The sequence below is a fragment of the Strigops habroptila genome, chromosome 1, assembly GCF_004027225.2.
Source record: "Strigops habroptila isolate Jane chromosome 1, bStrHab1.2.pri, whole genome shotgun sequence".
Classification (NCBI taxonomy): domain Eukaryota; kingdom Metazoa; phylum Chordata; class Aves; order Psittaciformes; family Psittacidae; genus Strigops; species Strigops habroptila.
In genome coordinates this window covers 111,130,526-111,154,180 of record NC_044277.2, presented here as the reverse complement: position 1 = coordinate 111,154,180, position 23,655 = coordinate 111,130,526, and the positions used below count along the sequence as shown (strand labels likewise).

Below are 23,655 nucleotides of genomic sequence, written 5' to 3'. Positions count from 1 at the left end.
TCGAGGGGATGAGCCTGAGGTACCCTTCAGCAAGCAATGACCTCCATGGTGGGGGAAAGCACTAGTTAGCGTGACATCCTACAAGATAACATTGCTAAACCAGAGCACCAGCAAATACTTAATTTCCTTTGGTTTGGATGGAAACTACTGAAAACATTAATACATAAAAGATCCTAAATCTATTCTTACCTTGAGTTACTCAAACACAAAGGGACAATGTAACTCAAACTGCTGCCCATCTGTGCTTGGGTGGGGTCCGTATTGCAAAATTAGGTACAGAAGACAGAATCACAGACTGGTTTTGGTTGGAAGAGACCTTAAAGACCATCTAGTTCCAACCCCCTGCCACAGGCAGAGACTCCTTCCAGTGGACCAGGTTGCTCAAAGCCCCGTCCAACCTGGCCTTGAACACTGCCAGGGACAGGGCAGCCACAGCTTCTCTGGGCAACCTGTGCCAGTGCCTCACCACCCTCAAAATAGTTTAAAAAAACCCCAACATTCTTTTTATTTCTTGTGTCTTTGCACTCTGGCACTAGAGTACATTTGCATCAAATAAAGACACAAAGATATTTGAAAATTAAAAATTAATTTTTCTCTGCAATGTGTGATCTGAAAGAAATGTAGGATGAAAACTTGGAAGACTTTCATGTGATCATCTGACTTGAGCAGATCTTATGAAAACATCTGATATCATGAGATGTCTGGTCGAATAACAAGTAATGGTTCCCTGGACACGGGGCTGTAAGTCAAAGCATTTTTTATAGACACAGAAGCGTGGTTTTCTGTTATCAAGTTATCAGTGTAACCATTCAACTACCATGACTCAGACCTCCAGCAGTCATGAGATTTGCTTAGAGATTTTTAAAACGAAAAAAAACCCCAAAACCCTGATGAAAAAATGGCACAATCCCAATCTCTAGCACTACACCGATACTGACAAAGGGGTTTATTTTTGACTGGGAAAGCTCTGAACACAGGGAAAGCATGTACATAGGGGCATGTTACACACCCTCCCTCCTCTTGGGCCAGTTGTTTTTGACACCAGCAGCCTAGAACTTCACAAGTTCTCAAAGAATTCGTACATTCTGTAAAAGGCTCAGGAACACGGGTGAAAACTCCCCTCCGGCAGCGCCAGCGCAGGCTCTGCCGCCGCGGGCTGCTGTGGTGCCTGTCCGGGCTCTGGCCCTGTGCTCTTTGGGCCTGGATCGGGGGGAACCCCCCCTCAGCGCCCAGCGCGCCTGGCGGTTAGACGATGTCCACACAAGAGGTGTGTGTGTGCCATGACCGGGGACGCCCGGCGCAGCGGGGCTGGCTTCCCGCCGCCTGCAGCACGCCCGCAGCCCCTCAGCGCTGAGGCGGCCCAAGGGGCAGCGCGCTCGGGGCCCCGCTGAGGGCGGGCTCCACCAACACCGCCGCTCGGCCCCTCCGGCCAGCCGAGCCGGGCGCCGCCGTCCCCCGGGCGCAGCCCCGGCAACCCGCTCTCGCAGCCCGCCCGGCGGGAGGCGTTACCGCCCGCTTGAACCGGAACCGGTTAGCGGGGGCCGCCCGGGGCGGCTGCTGCTGCTGCCGCCGCTGTTGCTGTCTGCGGTTGCGGCGGAGGCTGCGGCGCTGCCGCCTGGGTGCGTGCGCGGAGCGGGCCCGGCGGCTGCGCGGGGCGGGGGAGGAGCGCGGCGGCCCCGCCGCCGGCGATGGGGCTGTGCTTCGGCGGGCCCTGCGCTGCCAGCCCGCGCAGGAGGGCTTAGCTGCCGCAGCCCACGCCGGCGGGCCGCGCTGCGGGGCTGCCTCCGCGGATGAACGGCCGCGGGGACTCGCCGGCCAGTGCAGCCGCAGGGCGCCGCAGCCGCCGCCTCTTCCCCCGCCGCTCCTCCTCGTCTCCGGCGCTGCCCATGGCTTCCCGCCGCCCCTGCTGACCGGCCGCCCCTCGCCTCCTCCCGAGCCGGGCCGGGCCGGGGCCGGGCAGAGAAGATGGGGAACACCACCTCTTGCTGCGTCTCCTCTAGCCCCAAGCTGCGCAGGAATGCCCACTCCCGCCTGGAGTCCTACCGCCCCGAGGCCGAGCTGAGCCGGGAGGACACGGGCTGCAACCTGCAGCACATCAGCGACCGAGAGAACATCGACGGTGAGGGCGGGCGGGCGGGCGGGCTGGGGACCTCCTGCTTCTCTTCCCCTTCTTTCCCTTCTCGCCGCGGTGGGGCCACTGCTCTATCCCGGGCGGCTCCCCCCGCGGGTGGGGCCGGACCGGTCGGTCCCGCCGCTGCCCCGGCACCGCGCCCCTCAGTGCCGCGGCGGCCCGGTCGTGGTCCCCATGCCCGCCCCTGCGGGGCTCCCGGGGGTGTCGGTACGTCTGCGCGGGATGCAGCCTCCGGAGCGGCTCCCTTCCCCAGGGAGAGCTGTGTGGGACCCTTCCTGCGAGGGCTGGGCAGCACACACGCCACCCCGCCGCATCCGCTGGCAAGGTGCAGTGTTTGGTCCCGGGTCTGCGCTGCCAAGACCCGTTTCCCTTCAGGGAGGCGTGAGGTGGCATTATAGGCTCTATGGGCACTCGTCCGCTCCGCGGAGGCCCGGCTGACCCAGAGGCAAACCGGAGGGTCCGCTCTTGGCTCTGCGCTGTTGGCAGGGCTGGGAGCGCATCCCGCCGACGCGCTCGGGGAACCGTACCGAGCCGGCGTCCCCTTTGGGTATGTCACCTGCCAGGCCTCTGCAGGGTGACGGTGTAAAGGACAAACCCAGCCACCAGTTAAAGTGGGAGAAATGTTACCCATGACAACCTTCTTTTCCAGTGACTTTGTCTTCCCCCGTTACTGTCGTGATGAGGCACTGCTCTATGAAATCACGAATACCTCCTCTCCCTCTCCTTCTCTGCAGTGATACACAGAAAAGCCGTATTCCCATTGCTTTAGTAGTGACTAAATGTGCTGCTGTTGTGGCTAGCCAGGATACAGCTTAATTTTAAAGATGTGGGTTAATGTATACATGTCATTTAGTTTTTTATTAGCTGAAGTATTTAGTCCTAAAACTTTGGGTTGGTAAAAGGTCAGCTGTCTCATGGATTAGTTTACATGAACTGCTTCTGGTAGAAAGCCGGAAAAAGGGACTTTGGTGCACTTCAATTTGCCTTCCACATTTTTTTCATAGCTTATTGGATTGTGATTTTATTACAGAGTTTTATATTAAGTCAGTTCTTGACACTGGCAAAGTTATGGAGCCCATAGAAACAGATAGGTTCCCTCCCTGGTTAAGATTATTTCTTTTAATGAGATACATTCGAGAAATATGAATGTTTTTAGCTGTCTTTGCTATGTGCAACTGAAAAATTGGAGTGTAACAGGATCAGTAAGTGGAAAAAAATACATAATGGTCTGGTCTGAGAAAGCCAGGGAGGTGAAAGAACCAATTGTTGATCTGTGAATGATGAATTCTTCTAAGACCAGTGTTGTCTCTCTCTGATGGTACGGATTTCTCCATCTATACCAACGCAGTCTGCAGTAAAGTTTCTGGTCAGAGACGTGGGGTTTGTGCTGTCTTCTTTTTTTTCTCTGTGTGGAAATAGTAAGTGCCTGTGTGCTTGTTGAAGCGTGCATATAATGCAGATAAGTTCCTGCATCTTAGCGTTTATTTGCAAAAAGAAATCTCAGTGGTTGTTTTTTTCATTTGTTGGATCACGGCACTGTGTGTTCTGTCTCTCTTCTCCTTTAAACTGCAGCTTAGAACACAGAAAATACCTTTGTGTTTTTATTTTTACATCTTGTTGGCATTGATCTGGGATAATTGTCAGTGTGATGTTGCATGTTTGAATAGGCAAGATGTCCTTAATTCTGAAAAAGAGCAAACGATTTTGGGTTTCTTTTCTGTGCCTCACTCTAATTTTGTCTCTCTTTATGGATAGAGTCTGAGAAATAATTTTTCACTGGGGAGACTGATGGATGATGTCTGTACACCTAAAACAACTGGACATACTTTGGCTAAACCAGCTGTTTGAAGTGTGCTTTGTTGCACATGGGAGTCATATTCTCTGAAGGTCTCTTGGTCAAAGATGATAGACTGATTACTGCATGTAATAAAGTGATCCTGTGTTTCTGATATTTTATTTCCTATTAGACTAGCTATTATGCTTTTGTTGTTAGATTGTTTGAAGTTGGATGGCATACAGATGTTTGCAGATGAGACACTGGGGTGGGAAAACCCCTTCCATCAGTAGAGAATTCTAATGATGTTTTTATCATTTTACAATTATGTTCTTCACAATGAGAGAACAATAGTCTGGTTATCTGTGTCATCAAGAGAAAATGCTGGATGTTGATTCCTTGTTGCCACAAGTCATAAAGTATTTCCCAAGAGTTTCTCAAAAAGTTTCTTGTTTTTATTTTTTAAATAAGTGATGACAAAGACTGATGCACTGAAATGAGACTTCTTTTGACACTTCAAATTTAGGTTTTTCACTGTTCTTCAAATGAGAGCCCTTCCACCCAGCCCGGTACGTGTGGCAGTGGCAATCAGGCTCTCAAAGGGCAAGTTCATGTCCCCAGCAAGCATATACCTTGTGAGTGGTACCTTTGGGGATGACTGTAACAAATCATGACATGCAGTGTCTGAGTTAAATCTGTTTCATGTGGAAGTTGTTTTCATGCTCGTATTCATGGAAATTAATGAAATGTTTAATTTTTTTTTTGGAGTGAGTAAAGCTGAATAAAACAAGAACATTAAGAACCTTTAAATCAGAAATTTAAATAAAATTTAAACCTTTAAATGTGGGCTGTTTCAGCTTTTACAAGAGATGTGTGGTTTGCACAGCTGCAGGCCCTGTTTCTGGCGCTATGAGAGGGAGAAGGGAATAGAGGGAGGGATGTCAACTTTTAAGGGTGACTTAACTGGAGGTTTTAGTACTAGTGAGACTGTCTGATGTTTGCCAGTCTTATATATTTCATAAGGAAGAACTCATCAAATTCGCTTTAAGATCATGCCTTTGAATTGTCTCCTGTAATTCAAACACAATACCAAATCCAGTAGTGCTTTTTTAAAGAACGGTTAGAGGAATTCTACTTCAGTAGGAGTGGATTTTTCCTCTCCATCACTGGTACCGTGTAAGAAAATCTCAATTTCCGTAATATTTCATGTGTGCTTATGAAGGGGTCTGCGAAGGAGATTTGATTGAGAGGAATTTATCAAATTACTCATTCTGGAGAATTATAATAGTGAATTTCTCTTTCTTCCTTTTCCCCCTCAAAAAATTCCAAGAAAGTAACAGACTTCCATAAATACATACAGATGTGCAAAACCTAAAAGATTTTTGCTTCTGGGTTTTGCTTTTTGGTTTTGGATTTTTTTTTTTTTTTTTTTTTTTTTTGAGAAGAGCAAGAGGATGATTGTAACAAACAGAGTTTGCCATCCGGTTTTGATGATCTGTTTCTAAGGGGGAGCTTCAACATTTTTCAGTGCTTCACATCCTGAACTTTAAGAAAATGATGGCATTGAATTCAGAACTTGAGGATTTCCAGCTCTATCTGATTGCAGTCAAGACATTTTTTTACCGTGGTGTTAATGACAACAATAAGTAAAAATAGTGGAAGTCTTGATGTATCGGATTCTGTATCATATTTGCATATAAACTTTTGTCTGTGCATGCCATGTAAGCATCGTGGTGTATGCACTGTTTAAATCCTGGCCAGCTGGACTGACCCTAGTCTAGGCTCCATTTAGACTTTACATCTGCAGGTCACACAGTCAGACCCACAAGTTGACAGTTTAACTTGTGAAAAAGCAGAGTGTGCTGATGTGTTCAAAAGGGATTTCTCTGTTTGAAACATGATTTCTGTAGTAAGCTTTTCAAGTATGGAGCTGTAGGGAGGGGGCAAAGGGAATGTCTTACCACAAACATGATGACATGAAGCAAAGCTGATGCCTTATAATTGGTCAAAAGGCTGTTCTTGAAACAGAGGCTAGATGGAGAGTTCCCAGGCTGTTTGAAGGAAAGAGTTCTTAATGTCACGTCCTCCCCCCCTCAAAAAATCAGATATTTTTTTTTTCCCCTCGTTGTAAACTCGTGCTAATGTCACAAGGTCATTTTTCATTGCTAGCTCAGATAATGCCATCCTGTGCAGCTGTACATCACTGATAAACCTCTTCAGCCCTTTTCACGGTGGGCCAATCATGTTAATTTTTTTTGCTGTGTAATGCACAGGCTCCTGAGAGTGGACTGCTGTTTAAAAAAGCCATTTCTTTGTTTATTTATATATTTTTTCCTCTACCTTTTTGAAACCGGCATATGGGGGTCTTTGAAATCAGTATTTGTTTATCTCTGTCTACTGGGTTTTATAAGAATTGTGAGATTTTAGCAAAATACAGGGAAGTTTTAAAATGTCTGCCCCCTATACCCAGTGAAATTTTGCTGAAAGAGAATACCGGTGTTTTCAAGAGCAAGGGCATGATGGGTTGCATGTTGTGAAGGATCTGACCTACATTCACAAAAGTCAAGCTATAAGCACTTCAGAAGCAAATTGAAGATCTAGTATGTTTCACACAGACATGCCTGCTGACACCTGAGTTGTAAAAGGATAACCCTTAAAAAAAAAAACAAACCTAAAAATGGTCTCTTTGGTTTACAGAAAAGTCTCTTTCAAAAAAATTTCTTGTTCTTTTAGCCAGAATTCCTGCACAGAAGTGATCCATATGCTTTTCAGTACTGTTGTTTGCATCACCTACCTAAGTGTGTCAGAGATCATGCATCAAGGTACCACTTGCAGTCTTGTGCATCAAAACATTAAAAATAGAGCCTGCAGTGGCCTACGTGTCTGAACTTACTCCTATACTGCATGTTGTTAGTGATGCATACCTCTCAGCTTGCTTTTTGCCTTCTGCTATCAGTTTCATCTGTTTATTCTGTGCTGTGCTCTGCTTCTCCCAAGAGACACCACCATGTTGTACAAAGCCTTCCCAGAACCTCACTTCCACATTGTTCACATCAAATCACTAAATTTACACCTTTTATGAAGTCAGTATTTCCATGTTTAGCTGTAGAAGCTTTTAGAGACACACATACTAAGGCTAATCATATTTGAACTTACTTCTGATGAATTTTATTAGTGTACTGCCATTTGATTAAGGTTTTCTTTGCAAGTGAGTTACACAAGATCAACAGTACTGGCTGGGTAAATTGGTACTTGAATCAGAATGACAAGACTTAGAATTATAGGTCTCTGAAAATGGAAGGGCTACTGGATTTTGAGGTAGCTTGTTTCTCTTTGGATTTTACATGTAATAAGAGTAACGTATTTAAAAGAAATGAAAACTTCTCAGCTGTGTGGTCATAGCTGTTTGACCTCATTTTCTGTGCTTACTGAAGGTTTTCCAGACTTCCACCATATGTTTACTTCATCTTAGGCCTCGTTCAAGGTCAGATAGTACAAAAAGCACCCACATGGTGTGACACCATTTTCTGAAACATGCGAGATGCTGTTTGCTGTGCATATCTAACAACTTACTGACACCGTGAATGCCTTTTTCTGGCTGCTCTCTCTCTAACATGCCATGAGCTTGGAAGGGGAATAATTGAGCAGTGCCTAGCGCTACCCAATGCCTGTTCTTGTCTTGCCAGCCAGCTGCAGATCAGGCGTAGTGTAAATATCTTCCTTGTGCAGCATCTTTGCAAGAATATGAAATACACTTTACAAACTGAAAACATACACAACATATAGCATTTCTTTGAGCCTTCTGTGTAGAATTGAATTGACATTACTTTTGCTTATTTTTCCTTTGAACTTGGATAACTAGAGCTTTTAAAAACTATTAATTTTCTGTGTGCGTTCTGACATATGGAGTGATATTTTTACTTCATCCTGCAGCATATTTAATGTATGTTGCATACATCTCTTAAATGTATGTGAAGAGCTAGTAAGTGTTAATAAACTTTTTAAATTTAGCAATTTGTTATTTAGATAGAATACTGCCAACAGTCTGCTAAGGTAGTACCTTCACTGGAGTAGTTGCCACTTCCTCCATATCTTCTGTGACAGTTTTGTCTCCTTACAATCCAACTTTAAAAACAAATATTCCAGAATTGCTGAAATGGAACTGTTGGGATTTTCATGTTTCCCAAGCTGAAACCTTTTTCAGATATTTGACCATAATTCAGAGGTGGGTTTAATGTGTAGACCCTATATGTCATCACAGCCCGTTCCTCCGACCAGTTCAGTTTGAGCATCAGCAGCTCTTCAGCTTCTTCTGTGAGGACTTGCTTAAATTTAGAGTGCTCATTAGCCTCAACTGGATGGAGAAAGGACTTAAAACCAGCAGCACTCTCCTGAAGACTAATCCTTACTAGTACAGACTGGTCAAGGAGTTGTAATAGGTGTTAATGGGAAATTGCTAGTGAAATCTGGTTGGAGTATTTACATGAAAACCTTCTTTTTCCCCTTTTGTTTTTGTTTGTTTCCGTTCTCATCACTCTTGTAACATTTTGGGCCTGCAAGCTGCAAAGGATTTATTAGACCCACTGTCATCCGGCTAAGTAAAGTTTGTCGGATCAGCAAGAATGTACGTTATCCACTAACTGATGTAACTTACTCCTCTCTTCATTTCTTTGCAAAATAATTCTCTTTCTCTGAAGTCAAACTAATGCTGAAGCCATTTTACTGAAAAACCTTTGCTAGCCACCGTAGGTGTAGCTTGCACTGCAAAAGTTATGCTCTTGTCTTACAGCTTATGATGCTTGAGCAAAATATATTGATAAAACCAATGTTTTTGTTGCTATTCGTGGCACTTTATTACGACCTTTGTTTGTGTAAAAATGTTGCAGAAAGCTGTAATGTCTGAATGCTAAGACATGTTTATGGAGTAGAGTTAATCCTAAGATTAAAAATGTATTGTCACCCACCTCACATAACGTCTCCTACACTCCCCTCCACTGAGGGGAAGAGTGCACTGGTATCTCTGTGATACTCTTCTCTCTTTGCAAGAAGAGTCAGCCTTCAATGACTCATTAGGGCAACAAAACTGGTGAAGAGTCTGGAGCACAAGTCTCATGAGAAGCGGCTGAGGGAACTGGGGGTGTTTAGTCTGGAGAAGAAAAGGCTGAGGGGGGGCCTTAGCACTCTCTACAACTACCTGAAAGGAAGATGGAGATGGCTGGTCTCTTTTCCCAAGTAACAAGTGATAGGACAAGAAGAAATGGCCTCAAGCCATGCCTGGGGAGGTTTAGATTGGATATTAGGAAAAATTTCTTCACTGAAAGGGTGGTCAGGCATTGGAACAGGCTGCTCAGGGCAGTGGTGGAATCACCGTCCCTGCAAATGTTAAAAAAACTTGTAGATGAGGCCCTTAGTGACATGGTTCAGTGGTGGTCTGGGCAGTCCTGGGGTAATGGTTGAACTTGGTGATCTTGAAGGTCTTTTCCAACCCAGTTGATTCTATGGTTCATAATTTTCTTTTAAAAAGACCCCACCCAACTTCAGTTAGAAAAAAATGTACCTCAGGCTTTGCTTGCTTGTTTCTTTGTGTGCGAAGTGATTCTTCTTTGCCTGTGGCTGAGATCCAGGAGATATCAGATGGGAAGTGAAAAAATTTACTTTCAGCAGTATTGAAACTAGTATGAGACTGTGTTGAAATTTTAAAAGCTTATTTTCTTTGCTGTATTGGTATTTCATTAAAAGTGGGAATTGATGTTATTCCTGAATCCAAAAGGTGGATTGTAAGGCGAAAAAACTGTTCCAGAAGATACAGAGGAAGTGGTAACTGTCATGATGAGGTGCATTGTTACTCAGTGAAGATGCAAGACTGGTAGTACAGGGATCGTTTCCTAGATTTGGAACAACTTTAGTAGACTTGGCATGCCTAAAATTGTTTCTGGTATGCAGTTTATCCCTGCACATTAGTATTCTGGTACCTTTTTGTTGCTGTTTGTTATTTATGAATGCTTATTTATTAGTGAATGCTTTCAGTGGATGAAGAAACTTATTACCGTCTTTGTTCCTGGAAAGAATTCATTGATTTAAGATATTGAAAGTAATACTGTAGGAGAAAGAAGGTATACTTGATCAGCAAGGATGTTTTGAAATACTATCCTTCACTTTCTCGCGAACTCTCTAAGGAGGTGATAATTCAGGAATTGTGAGTTTATGTGAGGTTATGTATGTGAAACGACTGGTTGTAGTTGCGCTTCTGTGCTTGTACTTGGTAGGGTTTTTTTAGTATTCATCAGTAGTTCTATTTTACACATAAATATGCTGTGGTTTCTTTATCCTCTGTTGTGACCTTCCTAGGGAAGGAGATTGCATTGGTTGAAGATCCAAAGTTTGGGAATTATAACTGTTCTCAACAAGGCAGGACATGCTTCCTTGCTTTGGCTAAAAGAAACTTTCAGGCTGCGGTCAGTGAGCTTTACAAGCAGTAATTACATCTCTCAAGTGCTTTGTGAGCTATGTTATTCTGTAAAACGATGCAAGTGATGTAAAGACCTTGAAAAAAGTCTTTCAACGCTTGAAATTAATTAGACCTCTTGATTCCTAGGCTGGTGTTCAGAGTTTTTGATCTCAGCTGTTCTTCTAGCTTGAACAAAAGTTGTCTGTATGTTATATCATATATACAGTTTACATTCAGTAAGCTGTAGTCTCTACTCATTTTGTGTGTTTTCCCCCTACTTTCTCCTCCTAAAAGAATGCTATTAAAATAACCAATGTTAAATATTAGTTAGAAAAAGTTATGATCAAGAACATGTAGACAATCCTAATAGGAATTTTTATCTCTAGGCAGATGGTTGGTTTGCTTGTAAAAGGATTAAAGTCTCCTGTGTGTCCGTTATGTAGTATCATAACTGTTATGAATCAAGATCTTTATAATCTGTTCTGGTACCCGTTTGTTTTATTTTCTTTTCATTTTGGAGGACTTCAAAGGACTCATTTTGGTTTTATTAATTAAGTTTATGAAACTATAACTGAAATCAGCAGAGATATAATTTGTAATGATGAGTCCAGTTATTGCAGAATGTTTGGCCTAACCATTCAGTGCATTATTCTGCTGTGTTTGTACTTAGGAAAACCACACAATTTGACATCTTATCAGAAAGAGTTTTATTTCTAGTTGATAACACAGTTTCAACTAGAGCTATAGCAAAGAGCTTAGATTTATTGGATCCCCAAATCCAGTAACGACTGTTGATGATGATCTTTAATTTGAAATTCTCTGCCCCATTCAAACCCCTATTAAAATAGGGAATGTAGTTAACCTCCTAACATAGTTCATATATATGGTTTGAAATTCTAGTGTTTTGACTATTAAATAGTAGTCAATTTTAGAGTCATTTGCATTTGGAGTTCCTAAAAAGGGATTCTGAAATGGAGATATGTGAGCTTTCTTCTGATTGGTATGTGTAGTAGATTTGAAGTTCAGATGTTAAAGTAAACATAAAGATAAAATCCACCTTCACAAGTGAATAACAAGATCTTTTACATGTGCCTCTACTATAAGCTGTATGTCAAACCCATCTGATGCTCTCTATGAATGCATAGTTCTTGGTGGCCTTTCATGCTTGAAGCTTTGTGTTGTGACTATCCCTACCTGGCAGAAATCCATGTGCATTTTATTCAGTCAGTCAGTGGAGGTGGAAAGGGTGTGAAGAGTTTGGAAATGCAGTTGTATTTTAAGCTTTGAAATCATGCTTCCTGCAGCTAAATGTCCTCCTTCCTTTTAGGATAATTCATTTGGGATGACAAGTGTCTAGTAAACTGCATTGACAATATACAGTTATCCTCTCTGTCAGACATAGAAAGAAATGGGAATTGAAGTTTTGCGGAGGTGTATGCATACTTTTTTGAGGGTTTAAGTGGAAGAAGGATTCCTGTAACTGAGATGGTCCTAGAGATCCAGTCTGTGATAAAAATAACATTCAGTAGGAGAGATTTAACTGGTTGCTTTGTGGAGGAAGCAAAGCAATACTGCCTTTGAGAGCTAAAGCAAACAACAACAACAAAAATTATTTAAAATTCCGTATATAAGCAGTGATGTAAATTCTATATCTAGGAACTTGTTTCCCCTTGGCAAAATGGATATTTAAGTGAAATGGACATTGCCAAGTTAAATTTAACTGGAAGTGAATGTTTTGTGAAAAATAAGCTCTTGATGTTAAGTCATATTTCTTTAAAAAATATTATAGTAAGGAGTTATTTTTATAACAAGTATTTGAATCACAGTTTATGCAATACAAACACTGAAGCTTTATGTTACTACCTGAGAACCTGAACTTAAAATGAACAGTGTGAACTCTTATATTTTCACACATCTGGTTGTGTGGTTTTGGTTATTTTATTTTTCCCTTTTTTTTTTCTCCTCTGCATGCTTTCATTTTTTAATATAAATTTGCAGTTCAACACCAATGAATTTATGTATGGTTGCGGATAGAAAAGGAGAAGAGAACTTAAGGGAGCCAATTCTTCTGTCTCTGATTTTGCGTGGGTTATCTCAAAATGGCTTCACATAGATATCGATGTATTTGTTACTCTAGGCGGAAAAAAGTGTACTAATACTGGTTTATACACAGTGACTACTGAAGTGAAGTGTGATACTTTCTGAGACTGTGACTTCTGTCAAGCACTCTGTGCTAAAGAGAGTTGCTCGCTGTGGGTAAGCCACTGTGTGATGGAACTGGCATGTGCAGAAGGGTCCTGTGCACGCTGCTGATGTCTTAATTTCCTTCAGTTCCTGGTGGCTGAGATAAGCTGAGGGCCTCATCTGTTACTGGGTGGCTGGATAACTGTTTGATGTAAACCCAGCATGGCATTTGTCCTTGGGATATTTGTGAGCTTCAGGAAGCTCCAGGACTGAAGGCCAGACCTCCTGGCTTTGTTGGAATACAGACTAGAGTTAGGCAGCAGACTCCTCTACCCGCCCCCCGATTTTTTTTTTCTTTTTAAATGTATGTATGCTTGAATGAAATCTTTGTACCTAAGTTTTTTTTATTTAGCAAATATTTTGGACAACAGAATTTTTGAAGTAAAATTTTTAAAATGTTGTGGTTTTTTTCTTTTTTTTTTTTTTTTGGTCATGTTGCTTGTATAATGTTAAAACTAGCTTTGAGCTGAAGATATATTCCTTTTCATCATTGCCCTCCTCCATCCCTGTAGCTTTACTTGGGCTGTCTGATCTTTCTCTCCTTTCCCTTTCCCCTTTTTTTGTACATCTCTGTCATGGGTGCCTTACTTGTCTCCTGGCTGCACTTCTCAGGCCAACCTTTTTCTACCCACATACAGAAACATACAGAAGTCCTGTCTCTGATTTCATCTTCTCTTATTTGACTCCTTCTGTTTTGCTGTAATTTTGGAGTGATGAGAAGTACACAATACATACAGAGTATTCTAGAGCAGAGTCTGTGTAATGATTCCAGGATGGCATCAAACTTTCAATGTTGATTTCAAAACCCTGATTTAGATTATATCATGTTTGCATTTCAACATTTGCTGCACGTTCCTAGTTTCCTACCTCTCCTGCATGTTTTACAGTTGAGCAAATAAAATAATCTTTGTTCTTTCAGATCTGTGTGATGGTTATCCACGTATTGGTAAGATTTCTATATTTTCCCACTATATCTTAGGACTTTTAAGTAGTATTGAATCATTGAATGTGTTTTTTTATCTGTATAATTTTCTTCATGATTTTTGGAAATGTGCGCTTTATGGTGAATTTATGCACTGAATTACAGATTGGGATTACAAATAAACGGTGGTGCATGAGTTATAATTCTTAAAATAGGTTCTGAGGCTGTGTAGGCTCTTTCTTTTTGAAGAGCATGGAATGCACATACACTGTTTTCTTCCAAATAAAAATCTGAAAAGAGATTTAGTTAATAGCAATATTAAGATTTGCAATTCATGGAAAAAAATTCTTGGTAATTACCATCTTTGTAGTTGATACTCTGCCCTGCTTCAATGTGTCCAGCTGTATGTAAATCTTCTCTAACGACCTATTTTTGCATTTCTTTCCTCATGTAAATGAGGAATCTCCTTGGTTTGTATCTGGGGATTCAAAGCTGAGTGATTTGGCATCGCCTAATTGAAAGGCAGGATCTGTTGCTGCAAAAGGTTTTTCCTTCTATTGTGAGGGAGTGGGAATGTGCGACTTCTGAGCTCAGAGGCAGTCAGTGGGACTGGTGATGGGCCTGTTCTGGCCAGCGTTACCTGGCAAGCCAAGTGGCACCTTGAGGCTTAGCAGAGCAAGAAGGGCTGCTGTCCTGTCACTGTTGGGTTGCTGGGGTCCAGCTGCACATGCAGCCCAGTCCTGTCCTGCTGGGGAATGGTGGGACCAAGGGGGAGTTTTCATCTCAGTGTCTGGTATTCTTCCTTCCCTTGGTTTGGTTGGTCTGTGGCTCTTGTCCATGTGAAGGTTTTAGTTTGTGTCTCTGTAGGTCAGAAATGCTCTCCAGCTGTGTTGTCTACTTCTTCTCTTTAAAAGTGCTTGGCAGAAATTTTCTGAAATAGTCACGAGTGCTTCCTGTGCTCTACTTGCTGGCCATGCCATCGTCTCCACACGCAGCTCCTTCAGTCTAATCATGCTATGCTAATCAAACCTGTAGGGAATGTCACATGTTAAGTCAGCAGACTGCTAAATGTTGCTGTAGCTGTATGACTTGATTTCTCTCATTTATGTGACAAAAATTAGTGGAGGCACCTAGATCTCAAGTGAATGTGCTGACTTGCTTGAGCCATTGTCAGTTCTTACATGGGGATTTTAATCCTGTTTTTCATCAAGGCAAAATAGTTTTGATTCAGATAACCTTCCAGTATCTGAAGGGGGCCTACAAGGATGCTGGAGAAGAACTCATCATCAGGGACTGTAGTGATAGGAGAAGGGGTAATAGGTTTAAATTTAAACAGGGAAAGTTCAGGTAGGAAGAAATTCTTTACAGTGAGGGTGGTGAAGCACGGGAGTGGGTTGCCCAAGGAAGTTGTGAGTGTTCCATCCCTGGCAGTGTTCAAGGCCAGGTTGGGCAGAGCCTTGGGAGACATGGTTTAGCGTGTGGTGTCCCTGCACATGGCAGTGAGGTTGGAACTAGATGGTCTTAAGGTCCTTTCCAACCCTAACTATTCTATGATTCTATTAAATAAGGGGTATGGTGGGTGGGGAAGAAGATAACTCTGGATGTAACAACTGCTTTGGCAGGAGTGCGGTACTGTATGATTCAGTACTGTGAAGCTTCAGTAAGTGCATGTAAACTGTATACTCAAGTCCATTGCTAGCTGTAAAGCACTTATATTTGCAGTGATGTTAAAGCATCTGAGCTTGTTGTAGTCTTGCCCTTAAGTCCTATGGTAAATTTGCTAAACAGGGCCTGTGTGAGAATAATGCTTGTTAAAATAATTCAGAACACGGAGCGTGCTCTTGCAAGATGCTTCACATTCAGTTGTGTATTCAAAGCACTTGTTGCGAAGGTATATTGCATCTGATTTGTAAATAGTCCTGTTGACTTCCTACTGCTTGCTTCAGTTCTCTTTCCTCAAGTAACTCGGGTACTTCTTTTCTTTATATCTGTTAGAAAATAATAGGGAAAGTATGTGCTGATAAAGCTTTGTTGTTGATGTCTTCTGGTAATACCTAGCTGTAATCTGGAAAATATTTGGCCCAGGAGCCTGTTTGCTTCTCTGGAAAGATCTCTGCAGCATTTTTCAATAGGGGTCTGACAATATTTACTTATTGGAGAGAAACCCATGACTTAGTTCAAGAAAGAAGTTCTGTGTCACTGCTAAATGGCATTACCTCTGTCTGTCTTACTGTCTGGGTGTGGTTTCTTTGTTCACCCACTATATTTTCATTGCATTCTTCTCTACTCTTTTGTCTTCTGTTTATCCGTTTTTGGCAGGGTTTATTTGTTTTGCAACAAGTAAGCTTTCTTACCCTAGCAGGCTGAAGTTATTATCTGGGACTGGGTCATGCTAGCATTTTTTGATCCCATAAATAAACTTGTGGTTAGTGTATTTTCTTAATGGAGCTTAAAACGGATGGGAGGAAAAAGTCACAGTTTCCTTATGATAATATATAGGTGTTAGCCCCAGGCGCGTGCCTATGTGTCTTAAATAGTTAATACATTGGTAGTTACCATTAATTATTTCCATTAGCTTCATTCCTTTGATTAAAAAGGATCATTATCATCTCCATGGTGGTACATTGACCTAGTAAACAAAGGAGAATCAGACATTACTTGCAAATGAAGGTTGTTGTGATGAACAACACTCTTTATATATTCATGCTTGTGCTTATTAATATTGTATATTAATAGTGGGTGACTTACTCTGTTTTCAAGCTTAGACATCAGCAAAGAAATGTTCTCAGCTCTCTGTTTACCAGAATGATGGAATTAAACAAAAAGGATTGATGAGATTCAGAAAAGAGAAAGCTGAAAGCAACTTGGATATTAAATAATCTTGCAAATACTGTGCCTGATTCTTGGGAACAGAATTTATTTTTAAGTTAATATATGTCCTCTACTGCTTACTGGAAAATCTTTTATTTTCCCCTTATAAAAGATTTTTATTTTTTAAAGACAGTATCTTGATGCCTCAAGCTAGCATTAAAACTAACAGCAGGCATCTTTCAAGCAAAGCAATCTCCATGTCACCAAATAATATTTGTGAGAATTAAAAGCCCTTGAAACACATCAGAAGACATATGGTGAATGGGTAGGGAAATACTGTTTTATTCATTGATACGACAGACTGAAGTAGTAATTTCAGTGTTCCAAATTGCTTACTTAAATACCCTTTTCTCAGCTCTAAAACTCACATAGGTTTAAATACTAATCTGTTGTAAATAAGCTTAACTGGAATCAGTGGAACTACATTTAAGAAAATGTAGCTATTTATTTTCCAAGGTGATGTATCGAGGCAGCTCTTGAAGTCACATCCAACTTTTGGGAGTTCCTTTAGGCTCAGTCAGTTTTCTGAGGACTGTAAGAAAAGAAATAGAGAGGTTCTCTGCCTGTTTAGACCAAGTAGAAAGTTAATCTAATTCTTGTAGTAAAATTGCTTCTTTGAAAATAAAATAATGCTGTAAGGTTTATGGAATAGATTGGTTTTAGTTGTGTGTGGGGGTTGTTGATTGCTTTTTTTTTTGGTTGTTTTTTTCTTTTTTTGGTGTGTGTATATAAATATTTGTATATGTATATATAAGAAGACCCTGCAACTAAAACCTTTCTGTAAAGAAAATCAGGGGTTCTGTCTGAATGTAGAAGCCATTCCACATAGGTTTCTGCCAGGAATGTGTAAACCAAATAGAGCTGGTAACAGCCAAAGACTCATTTTGCTAATTTCTTTACTTGTTTGTATACTGTACAATAGGTCTTTTTGACTTTGATTGATTGTTCTCAGGAAAAAAAAAAGGGTGAAAAATAACCTTCCTGTTTGCAATCAGAAACTGGGTATCCTTCTGGCTTTTGATACTTAGTTCATGGCTGACATACATAGGAGTGTTTCACTACTCTTGGCTGAAAACTCTTTTCTCCTGTGCTTACTGTTAAGGTGTGAAGGACATATACTGAGAAGTGCCTTGTGGATCTGCAAGGTGAACAGCATGCGGTATGCTTCTTAAGGTAGTTGGTTGGCACATACGCAAGACAAGATCAACAACTTTGGGCTCCTGTTGAAAATGAACTTAGCATTAAATGATACATTTGGCTTGCTGCTTGCTTTCTGAGTGAAATTCAGGAGTGCTTCTGCCTACAGCTTAATGTATACTTGCTTTGATAGTAGTTACAATCTTGAGCTGTGGGAATCCTTTCTGACATTTTCAGCACCCTGTGGGTTTTAGCAAATGACAGATTTTTTTTTTTTTTTTCCCCGTCTCAAATATTTTTCTCTGTGAAACTGTATTTAAAAGGTAGCCGACCAACTGCTTTTCTCCCTCCTCCCTCCTTCCTTCAGACTAAGGGTCTACTATTGCCTGCGTTATTTTCTGATGAGTGTTTGCTATGTATGTAGTATGCTAAGATACTCGCTATATGACTGACTTTCAGAAAGGCGAACCACTTGATTACTCAGTAACGTTAAAAAACAAAAGCAAAATAGGCCTTTACATAATTTTGCCTCCTTCCAAAAAGTGCTTTACATACTTATCTTCAAGTGTTGTATTGGCATGTAGCAGAGAATTTGAGAAATCCCACAGTTGGTCAAGCCAGTGTCTCTGACAGTAGTGGCTGCTCAGAGAATGTGCATAGAAACATCTGCATTGGGCTGTATCAGATGAGCCTTAGAGAACTGAATACCTGTAAGTGTACAAAAGGCAGAGTCAAGAAACAGAACTCTTTGGATGTGACCTTACTTTTAAAGGAAAGATACTACTAGCCTTAAAAGAATAAATAAATTTGCATTCCTTGTTTGTAAAGGAATTCCTCTGCGTTAGATTTGGATTGCATCTCGTACAGGAAAGTAAGTTTGTCTGGATTTTTTTAGAGTATGCTCCTGTATTTCCCAGGCAGGAGGGCACATGCCAGAGTCCTACAGAAGTATGGTGGTATGTGAGCAGCAGATATCCTTAGGTATTTGATACTTTAATTTTGCTGGGCCTAGACTACACTGAAGGTCTATGAGCACACCGTGACAAATTTTCAGGCAACTAGAATGTTGAAAATACTTCTTTTTTTTTTCTTTTTTTTCTTTATAAAACCACGTAATTTTGAAAAACAGTTGCCACAGACCAATACGTTTTACAAGGACATGCAAATCAAGTTAGATTTTCAATGTGAAATACAGCTTTAGTGTTTAGCAGTACAATGGCATGCCCTTACAGACTGACATTTGCTTTTGGCTTTAAAGGGAAGAGCAAGGGGTTGACTTTCTCAGGGTCGTTTACAAAAATGGCGTAGGCTTTCCAAACCGAAGTTACTAGTTTACTTCAGTTCTGGCCTCCTAATTTCTGAAGGAGCTGTAGTCAGCCTTAAGGTGTCTGTAGTTCTCAACTTTTAGTTCGAGTAGTGCGCTGGGGGTGATTTGGGTATTACATGGGCTATAAATACTGTTTGGTGGGAATGCAGTGAAGCCGTCAGCTGTGCTTCATAGTCTGGGTTTTCCTTGCCTAATAGCACTGTGCAAAGGGGAAAAGGAACTGGAAACATGAAACTTCTGTTAACAGTTAAATTTTTGCTGCTCTGAGTGTTGGAAAGTGTTGTTAGCACACTGAAAAAAAATTAGATTTATATCAGGAAATATATTACTACTGGATAAGAGGAAGCTTTTTCTTCTAGGAAAGGTGTCTTCCAGAATATACTGCACTTGATTATGTAGGCAGATTTAGTAATTGCAAAAATTGCGTACTTGAGAAGTAAAATTCAGAGGTTAAACCAAAGTTGAGGGCTAGCTACATGGTGAAAGTTGATGTGCATATCAAATCACATATATTGGGGGGAGGGGGAAATTTGTAATATTCCCCTCTGCTCTCCCCATTCTGTACTGTACTTATTCGCAAGATAGATGCTGAAGGAGGAATCAATATTGCAATTTGAGACCACAGTCAAGTGCTCGAGCATTACTGTTTTGGTTCCCTTACATTTTCAGTGAATAAAAGAACCTTTTAAAAGATTACATTTCGCAAAAGATTAGTGTTCAGAATACTTAGTTTCTGATAGTCAACAGGTGACATTCTAGAAAATAATTTTAATGTACTTTATCTAAAGCTTATCCAGAACACTGATTAAGAAAACACTTTTACTTTCACCTTTTACTTCAGCAATTTTGGGCTAGTTGAAAAAAGGAAAGATTTAATTTTTGTAAGTGTCTGTTTGCCTATCTTGATTTGAAGTCTGATGAGAAATGTGGCAGATAAAACCTACAAAATGTTACACTGTCAATATTTTTGAAACTGTCCCTTATGCAGGTCAAATTCTGAGATTTGAAATCTTGGCCATTTTTAATATAACTTCTCTCATTGTTTTAGAGCCATCCGCAGTCATTTCTGAAATTGCAATAAAGTCTCCATGTTGTCTGATGCTACTTTGCAAACATTGGATATGAAAGTAAATAGACAGAAGGTGATATTATTCTGCCATCTCTCTGTTATTGCCCGCTGTTACCTACTTCTAGCCACTCTCTGCGTTTTTACTGATCTTTCATATGCTCATCTCTGTTTCCTGAAAGTAAAAGTTTTATACGCATGTAATAAACAGCCCTTTGGCGTTCTGCAGTTTCTTGTATCTGAAGATAAAAGAAAACCAGCTGATAAATATCTCCAGTGCAAGTGTACGGTGTTTTATGGAATATTATATGCAAAATGTGCATTTTAGCAGAGTATCCCCTGCCTGGTGGTGGTGTCTCAGTTGCATTCTGTGCCTTACATTCATTAGATGTGTTCAGCAGCAGTAGCTGTGTCAGGGACAAGGTTCAGCAAACAGATGTCATGTTTCTGCTCAGAGGTGGTTGTATTTAATTGGTGGATGAACAGTCAGAGTCCACTATCAGCATTAATCCTGCTATTGTTTTTAAACTGGATTTTGTGCAGTGATGGGCACTGAAACTACAGCTAGGCGATGGAAAGACAGCAGAGGCTTTGAAAGCCTTTGCTTTGGCATTTACCATCACAGTTTTTTCTTGTGTTTTAACTTTGTCTTTAGGGAGTGGAAAAATATGTTTCTAATTAAGGAAAAATAATTGCAAGTGGGTGTTAATATCGTTAATTCTAGTTCATGTTTATCCTTTCAGCTGTATCTGCTAACCAAGATATATAAGCATTTTCTCTGTGAGGGTGCTCTTCTGTCATGTTGAAAAGATTAAGTTAGCTGTAAGAATATTAGTAAGCAATTCCTGGCTTATTTGTATTGCCATTGAAATATTCTTTGTCATTCATTACTGATTTTCATGCTTAAGAGAAAATTGTTATTCACAAACATTGCTTATTTTCTGATTTAGTTGGACTTCCTCACCTCCTGCTGATTGATGCGTAGAAATTCCTATAGACTAGTGAAGGATTGTCTGCTTTCTAGATGACTGTTGTTGTTTTTCCCTTGTTCTGGTTTTGCAATGAATATATTTTCAGAAGCTTCTTGTTACAATTTAAATCCTACCAATTTAATTCCAATGTTTTCCATTTCAAGTGATCCTTGCTAGTCCTCTCGGCTGTTTATTTTCTTCTCTTTTCTCTGTTGCTATGTGAAAAATGTCCTTTGCATGGCATAAATTTACAGTTGGCTGATAGGCTCATAGGTATGTCATAATATGCTCGTTCTTAATTTTTTAAAGTTTGAATAATCCTTTTAGCAACAATGGCAATTCCCACATACCTATTTGCGTATATATATACTAAAGGCAGGGAGAATGGTTTGGGACTTCTGATTGCTTATACACTGCCAGATATTGGGAACTGTAGGATACGTGCAAAACACAGCGAAGTGGGTACAGAAGCCAAAAATACTGTTGTTGAAATTCTAAGCAAATACAGCGTCTCTGTCCCTCCCTCTCTTCCCCTCCCTCTCTATGTATTACTCATTGCTTATTAAATGTTTGCTGTAGAAACCTAACATGGATCATCATTTACAAAAGATGCATCAACTTGTAGTGTAAGTGTGCTAGAAAGAGATGAACAATGATGTTTAAATGTCATATCAAGAAACTTACCAGAACTAAAAAATATATATTTTTAATTTTGATTAAAGACTTGATGTCTAATCATGCAAGTTAACTTTATAATTGTGTATCAGCTATTTTCATGATCATAATTTTCGTGTGATTAGTTATCCGAAATGAAAACTTTTGAAAATAGTTAATTATATTACCAGCTTTGAATGGGGACTTCTGACACAGTTAGAAAAGGCCAGGTACATGTGCCATTTGTAACAAGTGCTAAATCAAAGTAATGGGAGTCTCCTTTTTTCAAATAGAGTTTTCTCATTTTCCTCTGTTGTGTTTCTTAGTTCATGAAGTAGACATCCACAAACAGAGGAATCAGAATCTCCCTGTCAGGAGTGACACTCAGTATAGCATCAAGAGCTGTACAAGTCTGTATTATTCTCAGAAGTCAGAGAGGACCTGCTGTCTTAAGAGGCATGCTTATTGTTCAGTTTAAGTAACTTGCTGGGATGGCACTGTGAAATTAAGATACAGGAACTGAATCTTTAAAACCTCTGTTTTAGCATTTAAGTTTGTGAAAGATTTGACTGGGCTATTTTCCTGTCCCCTCTGAAGAAAGCAAATGATTCAGTAGTGTAACTGAATGGCCTTTTTTTCCCAGAGAATTTCAGATACATTATTTTTAGGGAAATGCTAAATCACATATGTATGCCTTAGCATTTAGGTGTTTACAGCATTAGTTTTGTATTGATTAACAAAATTGCTGGAAAGTATTTTTTCTCTTTTTTTCTTTAAGGCTACTCTAGCCTTCTGCTTGATGCTGTAATGCACCATTGTTCATTTCCTAGAAAAACTGAAGGCAGAACAGAATTGCAAGTGTGCTTCAGGGTTAACCCTGGTGTCTGTGGGCACATTGATCTCTTGAAAGGAGTATCTTTGTGTGTTTTGTCTAGCTCTAATCTTTGCTTCTGTGATGGAGAAACCCTGAGTATAACAGATTGTTTTCCCTCACTTAAGTAATTTATTTACAGACTTTTAAACATTTTAAATTCTTGGAAGTCTCAAATTCTGATGCTGATTCCAGATAAACTGGTGACACCTGTGCTCATTTATCTCAACACTGTAATCCCTTTTAAGGGCTTGAATTTTCCTTTTTTATCTGCAGGCTCATGTCACAGTGTCTCCTTTCAAAGCCACTCATGTGTGCACTGAAGTTGATTGCTGATATCATCTGAAGCCGGCAGGCAGGAGCCTGATGAGTTTTATGTCTCTGCCATAATGTGCCTGTAGTAGGCAAAATTTCTGGTATAATAGTTTTATCTTTTTATTTTTAAAGTAAGTATTGTATCGGTCATTTATTTTATGTGGAACCAATACAAGGAACTAATAAGTAACCAATATGAAAGTGAAATTTTAAAATAATGTTTCTGTGCAGTTGGTACAAAGCTCCCATGTAAATATTTTCCAAAAAAATGAAAAAGAAGAAATGTATGAAAGACTTTGAACTTTATAATATTTGTGAAATGACTGTGCTGTTTTATCAAGCAGTGTTACTGTGGGGCATAAAATGTACAGCATGTATTGGTTTTGCTCTGGGAGAGTGCTTATAGATTCAGGTTGTGTATTTTTTCCCAGAGCTTTACGAGGCAAATGAGATGATGGGCTTGGAGTCTGCTCCATGGAGAATTCCCTGCCCCTGGTGGGATAGAAATACTGCATATTTGCATCCTCTGTGTGTGTGTTGGTCCTGCTCGTTGGAGGTAAAACGGTCTTTCAGTCCCCGGAAGTATTAGCGGTCTGAGCTGGCCTTAAGATCTTGGCAAAATGGAAAGGGGACTCTGGCATGCTCTAAGAGAGAAACTGGATTGTGTTTCCTTACTTTGTAGTTGAAGGCTCCTTTACATTTGTCTGTGAAGTCACTGTGGTGGTGTTGTGGGAAAGGAATTATTTTACCTTTTTCTTGCCACTATGAATGTTGAATGACTGCTGCTGCTTTTTGGGGAATCAGCTGGGGGTGGACTTTAAGTGGAGACACTGTGAAGGTCCACCTTTAGTGTTCCCCGTATCTGAATCTTTATCAGAAGGGAACTATATAAGTTCTAAAGTTCATGTGAAACAAGAACAAATC

At 40.6% G+C, this 23,655-nt stretch overlaps 1 protein-coding gene across 4 annotated transcripts in view; it reads left to right on the top strand.

Annotated features, from left to right (window-relative positions):
* The first annotated feature begins 1,523 nt into the window (after positions 1 to 1,523).
* Positions 1,524 to 23,655, top strand: part of CCNY (cyclin Y) — a 125,237-nt gene continuing 103,105 nt past the window's right edge. For 3 of the 4 annotated variants that reach the window (XM_030488556.1, XM_030488572.1, XM_030488549.1), the window contains exon 1: positions 1,524 to 2,119. In XM_030488556.1, the coding sequence (XP_030344416.1) occupies positions 1,966 to 2,119 (154 nt within the window). In that variant the 5' untranslated portion in view covers positions 1,524 to 1,965. The remainder of the gene's footprint in view (positions 2,120 to 23,655) is intronic. The other variant, XM_030488591.1, reaches the window with a different exon arrangement.